Source organism: Sus scrofa, chromosome 18 (assembly GCF_054392235.1).
Source record: "Sus scrofa isolate SSC_HxYL_T2T_F1_AM1 chromosome 18, Sscrofa_HxYL_maternal_Yorkshire_Landrace_v2.0, whole genome shotgun sequence".
NCBI classification, from domain to species: Eukaryota; Metazoa; Chordata; class Mammalia; order Artiodactyla; family Suidae; genus Sus; species Sus scrofa.
The window spans coordinates 54,429,852-54,440,399 of record NC_139400.1 but is presented as its reverse complement, the minus strand read 5'-3'; the positions used below and the strand labels follow the sequence as shown (position 1 = coordinate 54,440,399).

Genomic DNA, 10,548 nt, shown 5'->3' with positions numbered 1-10,548 from the left:
AATCAAATCTGGAATTTAGAATTAAGTGCACTGGCCTCAGGTTCTAAACCACTCTTTTTTTTTTTTTTTTATTTAGGGATTAGGAGTGTTGAGATTATGTGCTCTAAGTCAGATCAACCCATCTCTAGGTGCCTTGTCTTTCTGACTCATAAAAATGACAGTTGGGTAGATGGATTCCTTTCAGTTCTGGTCACCTAGGCACAAGAAGTCCTAAGGCAGAACTTTTGTGTGCTCTCAGAAATGCAGGCAAAAAGTAGATTCTCTACAGCAGAGGGTCACTCTATGTAGCTATCTAGTGAATATCTTATCTGATAGGAACATGCTAATTCATGTTCTCCTGTGTATCGAAAAGGAAAAAGCCATAGCATTGCTAGGAGTGAGAGAGGTACATTACCATCCATCCAATATAAACAAAGATGCTGTTCATGCCCTAATTTCAAAAAATTTTAAACAGAAGTGTTGCCTGTCATTCAAAACAGTAAATTAAAACTCAGGCTCCTAAAGCTTCTACTGCAAGGATGATTGTTCTTCAGGAAGAAACACAAACAGCAGTGACCGTTTTTTTTTTTTTTTTCTTTTTTCCACAGACGTGCTCAGCCATCAGAAAAGCTTAATAAATCCTTATTTAGTATGCATTTATGCAGTGATTACATGAACTTTGACCCTTGAAGAGCTGTAGCAATTAGCTTCAGTGTCCAGCATCTTCTCCCACCATTCCCCACTGGCTTCCTTGGTTCCTTTTTCATCTCAGCAGTTTGTGTGCTAGGAGGGCGTAAAATTTTAAAGTTGACTTTCCACGTGAGGAATTTTCTTCTGCACAAGTTCCTGCCCCCTCTGCTCCTCCCCACTCCCATCTAAACAGCCATCGCAGATGAATATTGGGCCTGTGATTTCGATATTACTCAAACGCAAATGGATTTCAATTCAATCTTGCCCTGTACTTTCACAAAGAAGATAAACTCTAATGGCCCAAAGAGCTTCATTTCATAGCTCGTGGCACCTGAAATAAATCGGATCTCTTCTGTCAGGCTAATTTAACATTTTTAAAATATTCAACATAATTTATTTTAAGTCAAATGAAACCTAGTGGGTTGGCAGAAAGCTAGAGGCGGCAGCAGAAGGGCAGAAGGAAAGCCCTCCCCCCCCCAAAAAAAAAGCTAGGAAGGGAGAGGAAAGTGTTTTAAGTTTCTAGTAAACACTGTTTAGCAAAAGAATAATAGGAAAGTTGCCCCTTTCCCAAAGAGGGATGGAACTATAATTGTTGCCTTTAGCGGAGAGCTCAGATAAACCGCTGGGACTCATTCTAAAGTGACCCATCACTGCATTCATCTCTTCTTGAACTTTCGGTGAACCTGAGATTAAACAGGGGTGAGCAGCTAAGCAGTTTGTTGTTAGCAGCCTTTTCAACAACCCTTTCAGACTGAGTAAATATTGATCGGTTTGAATCTGATTGCCCCAGAGGAAAACACCACGGGCATCTGAATAGCCTCCAAAAGTAAACTTTCAAAGGTGAAGCTGAGAGCAGACTTTACAGCCACAGCACGATTTCAACTCAGTCACTTTGGGGGACACCCTGAATTTCTGGAGCACTTTGAATGAATGTGAGGAAATTGAGGAAAAAAAGCATCTGAAACCTGGAATTTTATATTGCAATTATCTCAAGTCCCTAATTGAGACTCTTGTCCTTTTTAAATTTATCAATCAAATGTTATTTCCTGTTTTCCTCTTCTGTCTTCTGTCGTTTCAGTTACCATGGCTGTCATTTTTCAAGGAGCTAGCTGTGCCCCTCTGAGACCAAAACAGAAAAAGAGAAACCTTGAAATAGGAGGTGTTAAGCGCCTTTGATTTAATCGATTGGGACAACTAAAAAGATACAAATGTTTTCCTCGTTGAAAGGTGTATTAATGTTTCCTAAATGCATTGCTTGTTAACTGATTTATTCCACCACCTAGAGAAGGCTTGGGATGTTTAGCCATAATTCATTGTTCTCTCTCTCAGCTACATTAAAACCAGCACCTTGAAGATTGGAATCTCCGGGATTCCAGCAGGTCGGCCCTGCTTTTAGATATTGAAATCTCGGCAGTGGCATGCAAATGACACTTTAACACATTAAAGTATTTGGAACCCAGCCATCTGTTTTGCTGTGTGGCCTTACACTAATAAACAAAAGATACTGTATAGGGCCAGGAGGGAAATGAAAGAGAGAGTTGGCTGACTTTGAAGTTCTCCTCCATCCACTTGAGTCATTTAGAAGCACCCCCTGCCCCAACCCAAGAGCGGAGGGGAGGGCACCGGGTGCCCTTGATATGGCCGCAGCAACTGGCTCACTCCCTTTGACGGGGAACTACAGGACATCTCAGGGCTGCTCTAGCAGGCCTGCAGATGACAAGTTTTTGTAGGATTCTCCCCCCACCCGCGCCCCCACCCCCACCAAACCCCAGCCCATCCTTTGTAAAACACCCTTTGGAGAGGAAGGAAGTATTATTTGTGATGCTGTAAAAATTCTGCTCTACTCTTGGGGCTAAATTAAAGCCTCCAGAAATGTGTGAAAGTAAAGGAACAGTGGCAAGAGGTCTAGAAGGAGAGCCACTTTGAACTCTTTGATTTCCTGGCTTCCTCTGCTTGAGAGCAGCAGACACAAGCATTGGTCAGAAGCAGCGTGGATATTGACAGACTTCAGGGTGGCATCCACAAGTCCACCTGGAGGAATCTGTTGAGCCCAGGGAAGAAGTTTTTTAAAATGTTTTCCAGGTTTTGTCCTATGGACTTAGAACTGTAAACCCACTCTAGCCTTGATGGCGGTGACGTTAAAGCCGAATCTGATGGGAATGAGATGTGTAACCCAGAAGGAACGGGGGTAGGAGTTTAAAAAGTGGCAGGAAGGGGCGGAGAAGGAAAGACGCCAGGGTTTACTCAGAACAGACCACACTCGATTTAAAGGGTGGAATATTTGGCACACTGTCACAGACAAGCCAAAAAGGAGGAAGAGGGGTTGGGTGGGAGCCCCATCCCCAAACAGCTTTATACTGGAGCCAGTTAAATGTGAATCTCTTAGCTCTTGGTTCACTGATGTGAGGAAAGACTGACTGAAGAGTCTCGCCTTTGAAGGGGATTCTGTTTATATATACGTCAACATTCAGTTGGAGGTGAAAAGGTTAGCACTTGACCCAGGAAGTATCTATGTTTGTTTCAAAAATAGATCTGCTTCATCTATTTCTTCACCATTCATTTTTTCCATGATGGACTCTGATGATCGTAAAGGAACTGCTGCTGTTTTTAAAGAGAATCAACCTATTGCATGCACATTGGTTAGGTGCAATTACACTCATTGGGGAAGCATCAGCTCCATATGAAAAGTATTTCCCTTTTTTTTTTTTTTCCAAGAAGAGGCCCATCTCTTTGAAAATACACAACACCCTTCTCCCCTTCCCCACAGGAAAGGAGCCAACTTTGTAGGGACCAACAAATTGTAGCCAAGCCAGACACAGAGATGCTTAAGCATATCTGAAACTTGAATATATTTATTACAGACATCTTAAGACCCGTAAACTCTGCTCTGGATCACATCCTTCTGGGATCTCGGAGCTGTTCATGATTGTACAGGAAATGGGAACTATCACAAAGGATAACTGATAAAACTCAGTGTGGTACTTCGGGAACATCAAGACATTGTGCGACATGCAAAAGACTATTCACGAATCACACAAAATATACATTCATTGTGCCATCCATCACATTAACAACTGAGCTAAAAATACATCATATCCAGCTACAATAACTGTGGAGGGAAGAAGCTGGTGTGAAATAATACGTTTGGGTCCTGAATACTCCAGCGCAAATTTGAAAGAGTGTGGCCAGAGAAAGGAGAAAGGCGTGGGGATGGGGAGAGACTCAGCCCAGGGAGCCAGGTTTCTGACCCTTTATGCTGCAGGCTTTCTTAACTTGCTGAAAGAACAAACGGAGGCGACCCTCTGAGGCCTCTGATTGATTTTACTGGGAGCTTTTAGTCTTTAACCTATAATCACATACAAAGTTGTACCAGCTTGGAGAGTTTGCCCACCCTATTTTCATCCCTTAATCTAAACATTTCTAGAAAATCTGTATAAAGATAAATCTTTCAGGACAAAGTATTTACAACCAGCAGACTCACACACATGAAACTGAGTTAAATTAAGGGGTGAATTAATTGTGTAAACACGCTCATAGTGCATCTCTTCCTCATGAGCTCCTGGACTCTCTTCTCTCTCTATCCTACTTTAAGGGCAGAGTAGGGGAGAACTGTAAATACACGGTTAGATATAAGATGAGAGGCCTCCCTCTGACATGTTTCTGCTGGCAAAGGAGACTATTTTCCAAAGGGCATCTGAAAGGAACTGTAGGGTCTGTCAAAGAAATCTCCTAAAACTAGGGGCGTTAGGGGCCTTGAGAAAATTGATGTTGGCACTCAATTTGCATTGCGGAGCTAGCACTCCCCTGCCCCCACACCAGTCTCTAATCCAGAATTCACTGGAAACACAGTATCCTGGCCAGGAGTTCCCCAGATAGGATCAGAGAGGAAGAGAGAGATTGTAAATGGACAGGAAGATAAGCTAAGAATGTGCTTTGGGAAAGAAGTCCCAGCCGGAAGAGTCGAGTCTGGGGCTGGGGCGGCCTCAGTGGGAGGTAGGTAGAGTGTCTGAGGTAGCAGACCCCGGGGAAGGAACGCAGGGCGAGGAGCTGGACTTCTCGGAGGATTCCTCGGCCTTCTCCTCACTGCCCGGTGGGGTGGCTGGAGAGATGGGCAAGAGGCCCTCCTTCTCTCGTTTCTTCTGCTTCATTCGGCGGTTCTGGAACCAGATCTTCACCTGGGTCTCATTGAGCTGCAAGGACGCGGCGATCTCCACCCTGCGGGCCCGCGTCAGGTACTTATTGAAGTGAAACTCTTTCTCCAGCTCCGTGAGCTGCTTGGTGGTGAAGTTGGTCCGCACCGCGTTGGGCTGACCCACGTAGCCGTACTCGCCAACTTTCCCTGAGGGCAAGGGGAAGCGATGGGGAAAAAAGGGGAAAAAATTTATATTCGATATGAGAGTCCCTGTAGGCTTCAGAGCAAGATTCAGGCAAAGGGGGAATCAAGAATTTCTCAACACAAGCCGGGCTTGGGAGGGTGAGTGATGAGGTGTAAAGCGTTCATCTGAAGTCACCCATTAGCATGGTCAGACCAGTGATTAATGGAGCCTGGAGATATTAACACACACATACACACCTACCCACTTTCCCACGTCCTACTTCCAAAACCTCTAAAACTCAGCCCCCTTGGAAACACAACAATCCCAGATGTTCCTTTGTGCCAACCACACCTGGGCAGCCTCCCAACACCCTACAACACCGGTGGGAAGCAAGAATTTTAAAGAAAAAAACAAAACAAAACCTTGATTAATTTTCCTTGGAAACTAAGCATACCGGCTCCTTCCTGAATAATCAAGGATCATTCATGGAAGGGCAAGACTGACCTGTTTTGGGAGGGTTCCTTTTGACTTTCATCCAGTCAAATGTCTGCGCTGGAGAAGACGTCTCTGATGCAGGGGAGCGGCAGGCTTCTTGGTGGCTGGCGTGGAGAGGGGACAAGGAGTTATTATACGTGGCCAGGGCCAGGCTCTGATGCTCTTGTCCATATGAGTGGTGAATATATTGAGGCGAGCCCACCGCGCCCCCGGCATAACCCTGGTGGTGGTGGTGATGCTGGACCATGGGAGATGAGAGATTTCCAGAGTAAACAGCGGGAGCGCACGTGGGGTACCCACCACTTACTTCTGCTTCCTGATTTAACGCGTAGGAGCTGTAAGGCGCGCCAAAGTTCTGCGCGCCGTAGCTTGGACCACAACTCGAGTGGGAGTAGGACACCCCCAGGTTCCCAGGAGTCTGGTAGGTGGCCGGCTGGGGGTGGTGATGGTGGTGGTGGTGGTGGTGGTGGTGGGGCGGGCTGATCTGCACCCCCCTGCCCACTAGGAAGCGGTCGTCGCCGCCACAGCTATTGGCACTGACCGCGCACGACTGGAAAGTTGTAATTCCATGGTCGGAGGGGTAGGCTCGCGCTGAGCAGGTCCCCGAGTCGCCACCGCTGAGGATGGGGTATTCCAGGAAGGAGCTCATTCTTGCATTGTCCATCTGTCACTGAGTGACCGGGTCCTGCGAAGCCCTGAGTGACCGTGCCAACTTTCTCACTTCCTCCATGGGGCCGGAGAAGAAAAATGATATGAATGTACAGTGCGCAAGAGGGGGGGCGGGAGGGCGGAGGGCGCTAGGGGAGGGGCACGTGACTCTCTCAGCCAATGGCGGAGCCTCCTGCGAAAGTTTGCTGGCTCCTGCGGTGATGGATCACCCTTTCAGTGGCATTTAAATCCCCGGCGCTCCTCAGTCTAGGTGACGCGCAGTCGCCCCCCCAGGCAGCCCGGGCGGCAGCAGCAGCTGCGGCGGCTGCAGGGGCAGATTCCCAGCGTTGGGGCGAAGGGGAGCAGGGGCTGCCTTCTGCGAGTGGCCGACTCCGATCGCCCCCCTCCGGGAGGTGGGGGCTGAGAGCCATCCTCGGTCACCGCCCCCCTCCCCACCGTGCACAGAAAGAGGAACTGGCGAGAGGTGAGACGCCAAGAGGGCTCCGCGCTCTCTTGGGTCGGGAGTCAGTGGGAGGGAGCTCGCTGGGCCGCCACTTGCACACTGGCTGAGCCCGGAACGCGAGGAACTGGAAGGGTCGCTCCCCGGGCGCTTTCACTGCCGTCCCTTCTGTGATGCCTTGGGGCAGTGAGGAGCGCCGAGAACGGTGGCGGGGGACGAGGCTGGGCCACCACCAGGTCTCCGGAAGGAGAGGGAAGTGCGCAGAGGGCTGGCTGGGGGGAACCCGAGTGGGCGTGGAGGGGACAAGCGCAAGGAAGGAAACTTCCCTCTCCCTGTAGGGTCTTGAAGCCCCCGTTCCTCCCCCCACCCCCACGAGCTGTTAGCGTGGCAACGGGGAGCTGCTGTAATTCGATGCTCGGGAACGGGTGAACCTTGGGAGCTAAGCTTGCCGGAAAAGGCCGGGGGTGGCCCGGCTCTTCGCCCTCCCTCTCTCCTCGCTCTCCGCCCCTTTCTCCTCCCCACTCAGCTCTGCTCTGGGTGCCCTGCGGGATCCGGAGCAACTCTGCTGCCGGATTTTGAGGGGTAGGAGGCGGGGGAGAGAGATGACGCTAGCCGACGTGGCCAGCGTGGGGGCCGGGCCGTGCGCTGCAGGCCATCTGCCGGCTCCCTAGGACCCAGGAGCCTGTGTACACCGACCTGGGCCTCAAAGGGCGAGACCACAGTGAAGTACGATGAACTCCCCCTCCACCTCCCCTCCCACCCCGCCACCCCCAGAAACGTTTCTCGTTTCCTGGAGGCGAATGTTAGGCGTGCTAGAGCTTCCTTCATCCCCCCCCCCCCATTCTACTGCACAGCTGAAGTGGGGGTGGGGGCTGGCAGGTGGGAGGGGCAGTGGACAGATGGCTGATGGTGGACAGGACATTTTCTTCTTCCCCAACAACACCTCCTCCCTTTTGTAAACTGGCTGTGTGGTTCCCTGTGTGAACCTTCAAGTCCTTCCCTAGAGAGACACGTGCAAATCTGAGCGTCATCCCAGGACAGGAGTCCTGTTCTCCATCACCCTCAGCCTACCCGGATGCTGACGGGGTCGTTAATTGCTGTTTACTATTAAGTTTCATGTCGACCCTGGGCTTGTAAAGAGAAAAGGCCAAACAGAGGCCAAGAATTGATGCATTCTTAGATAAAAGAAATCCAGACATCATCCAAGAAGCTTTGCAGCAAATACCCTATAGATTTTACTCTGATCATGTTCACCACATTGGAATCTGACAGATCAAATTTATCTGAGGGTGGAATGTGTATTTGGGGTTCCCACTCCTCTCTACTCTTCCCTCTCCAGTTAGAAGGAAGTTTTGCTGGAGGCAGGCACATTGCAAATGGGTTGGCCTTTTAGGTTTCTGTCTGTGTTCTGTGCTCCACACAGAGAAGTTCTCCCCTAACCTGTCCCCCCCAAGAGAGAGAACTCTGGCAGTCATTTGACTGTGGTTTCCCTCCGTAGCAAAGGGGCATTTTCCCTAAATATTTCCTTCCGAAAGGGTATTTTCCTGTGACCTTTGACCCATCCCCGATCCTGGTTAAGAGGGAGCCAGGAAAGGTCACTCCGGCCCCAATTTCAGCACCTGGGGAACCTCCTCCTGGAGAACGGAAAAGGCAAGGCGGACCTCCTGGAGGTGGCTTCCTGGGGAGCTTCAGGCCTCCAACCGGAGGACAGAAGGGGCTCCTGGGGGGGAAGAGGCACGAAGCGAGGGGGTCCGGGCCAGCATTGGACGATTTGCTCTCCCAGCCGAAGCTCCTCGGTACGTTCTTCCCCATCCCCCCCTTGCCTCATTCCTACCCCTTTGTTGGCCTCCTCCGCTCGGGTTTGCACGACCCCCTCGCCGCAGGGCTCGCGCCACAAAGCCACCCCAGTCCGCCACCGCTCTCCTTCCTCCGCTAGTTCTCGGCCTCTGAACGCCTCTCCCTGCACCTCTCTTCCTCCCTCCAGGCCTCTCTTCCCAGCCAGCGCGGGTGGAGTGTTTTTCTTGCGATCCCAAACTTGCGCTCGCACACAGGCCCGCCGCCCACGGGCGGGCGACCCACCCGCCTCCGCTCCCTGCTCCCCGCAGGCCGGGCTCTAGCGGCCGCGGCGGCTCCGCCCGGGCTGGTGGCCCGGAGCGCCACTCTCCCGGCGCGGCGCACAAAGGCGGCCTCCTCTGGCCGCGAGCCCGCAGGCTTCCGTAGCTCCACCGCTTTCCCCCCCCCCAACCCCCACCCCCACGAAGCCCGGGGGCTCCTTCCGCGGGGTCGGAGACCCTCGGTGCTCCGAGCAGGCAGGCCGGCGCCCTAGGACTGGAGCTAAAGTCTCTTTAAACGCCCCGGGAGACGGGGTAAAAGGCGAGCCCGGTCACTATTTAAACGATCGCCTGCAAGCGGTTTGCTGGGCTCAAAGCGCCTCTTTCAGGGCTGTTCTACTGGAAAGGGAAGGAGTGAGGAGGAGGCAAAACGCCGCCGAGGCCGGGAGCTGTTCATGGCAACCGCGGCTCAGCCAAGCTGTTGTTTTAAAAGAGCAATAAAAATGAATTATGACTAAACGCCTTCTAACTTAATGCTTTCGGACGGGGATCCCCGGCAAATACGTAAGAGGATTTTTATTTGTGCATGTGTTCCTGCAATTGATCTCTTTGATGACATTCTCATTCATAGAAAGCGTTTGATTTATGAGCGTAGGATGAATCGCAAACGGCAGCGGCTTAGCTCTGGCCACGGCCGGGCCGCCTGCTCCGCTCTGCTCCGCGCCTGGGGCAGGAGACCCGCCGGGGTCCTCGCACGCCTCGGCTGCTGCCGGGATTTAGGGGGCCAAGGGGGGTGGGGGTAGCGAGCAAGCCCATGGAGAAAGATCGCGATTTCCTCGTAACTTCCAAGCCTTGGCTATTGAGAGCCGGGTTTTTAAATCAACCCGCCCCCACACATGTTGCTTACACGCTGCGTTTTCTCACGGTAAGAACATATAGCCGTCAGAACAGAGCTCAGTAAGGGAAAATAAAGGTTGGGAGACAGAGGAAAGGAGAAAAAAACAGAACAACCCAGGAACATACCCTAGTTCACATTTTATTGATATTTCATTTAAAGTGCTTTTTCTCGTTCTCTCTCTAGAAACTGGGTTAATTTATAACCTAGGGTGCAGAAACACTCCATTTTTAAATCTCATCTTAACTAACCTGACTTCAAAGCTTTAATGATCCATTATTTACCATGTAAACAGATTTAAGAATGAAATATTGATTTTTCTGACCCTGAAAAAAAAAAGAAGAAGAAGAATCCTAGAACGAGTGAATCAGAGGATTGGAAAGAACCCTTTCTGAGGTCCATTTTCCTGCTAGTAACCATTGTCTTGTTTTATTTTTGTTTTTCTCTTTTAGGTCTGTTTGCCTGGACCCATCAACAGCCAGGAGACTAACCAACCACACTGAAAATGTTCTGGGATTTGTGGGGGAGGGGTTGGGATGTAGATGTTTGAAGCAAATGTGTATAAATAAATGAATTGCTGATAACTTAGTTTTTGACCTGGAGACTGGTAGATTAAAGAAGCTCCATGTTTCTGCTTCCTGGAGTTGGAGGTTTCTATAGGCACTTTATTTCTCCACTTTGAAAATCTTGGGCTTGGCCCCAATCTGGGGCTGCCCGGTCCCGTTTCGATTACCAATTTAAATCTATGGCTTGAACCTTTACGTTGAAAAAACCATATCCATTCCCCTAAAAAAAAAAAAAAAAAAAAAAAAAAAAAAAAAAAAAAAACCGACACTTCTCAGAAGCCCTAACCTTTTTCTGGCTTTTGTTTTATTGTTGCTGTCTATTGAAGACTTTGAACATGCCCCTTTAATAAATATATTAAAATTGAAAAAGAAAATGGATTGTGACCAGAATTTTATTTACCAAGTTAGACTAAAAGAGGAAAAAGAAACCGTTATGAGCCTTGAGAAA

At 49.8% G+C, this 10,548-nt stretch overlaps 1 protein-coding gene and 1 pseudogene across 4 annotated transcripts; one reads left to right on the top strand and one right to left on the bottom strand.

The window, feature by feature from the left end:
- Positions 1–3,491: 3,491 nt before the first annotated feature.
- HOXA1 (homeobox A1) lies at positions 3,492–6,229 on the bottom strand. 3 transcript variants are annotated; one of them, XM_005673302.4, is made up of 3 exons: positions 5,788–6,229; positions 5,490–5,584; positions 3,492–5,008 (listed from the first exon to the last, which is right to left on the bottom strand). In XM_005673302.4, the coding sequence occupies exons 2-3, from the start codon at positions 5,518–5,520 to the stop codon at positions 4,653–4,655; spliced, it is 387 nt and encodes a 128-aa protein (XP_005673359.2). In that variant the 5' UTR covers positions 5,521–5,584; positions 5,788–6,229; the 3' UTR covers positions 3,492–4,652. The 3 variants fall into 3 exon arrangements, with proteins under 3 accessions (XP_005673359.2, XP_084861681.1, XP_003134892.1); XM_085005555.1 differs by having other exon boundaries at positions 6,022–6,229; XM_003134844.6 differs by having other exon boundaries at positions 5,490–6,229.
- A 961-nt stretch (positions 6,230–7,190) lies between these two features.
- LOC106506838 (uncharacterized) lies at positions 7,191–10,474 on the top strand (annotated as a pseudogene). The gene is made up of 3 exons (XR_014833989.1): positions 7,191–7,228; positions 8,372–9,203; positions 9,987–10,474. The product of XR_014833989.1 is annotated as an uncharacterized LOC106506838 (transcript).
- The last annotated feature ends 74 nt before the right edge of the window (positions 10,475–10,548 follow it).

What these genes read in the sequence shown, in the direction of transcription:
- HOXA1 (XM_003134844.6), bottom strand. Translation starts at nt 6,144, where the DNA reads ATGGACAATGCAAGAATGAGCTCCTTCCTGGAATACCCCATCCTCAGC. An exon ending in AAGGAACCCTCCCAAAACAG is followed by an intron (nt 5,009 to 5,489) that starts GTCAGTCTTGCC and finishes CCTTGCCCTCAG; the next exon opens with GGAAAGTTGGCGAGTACGGC.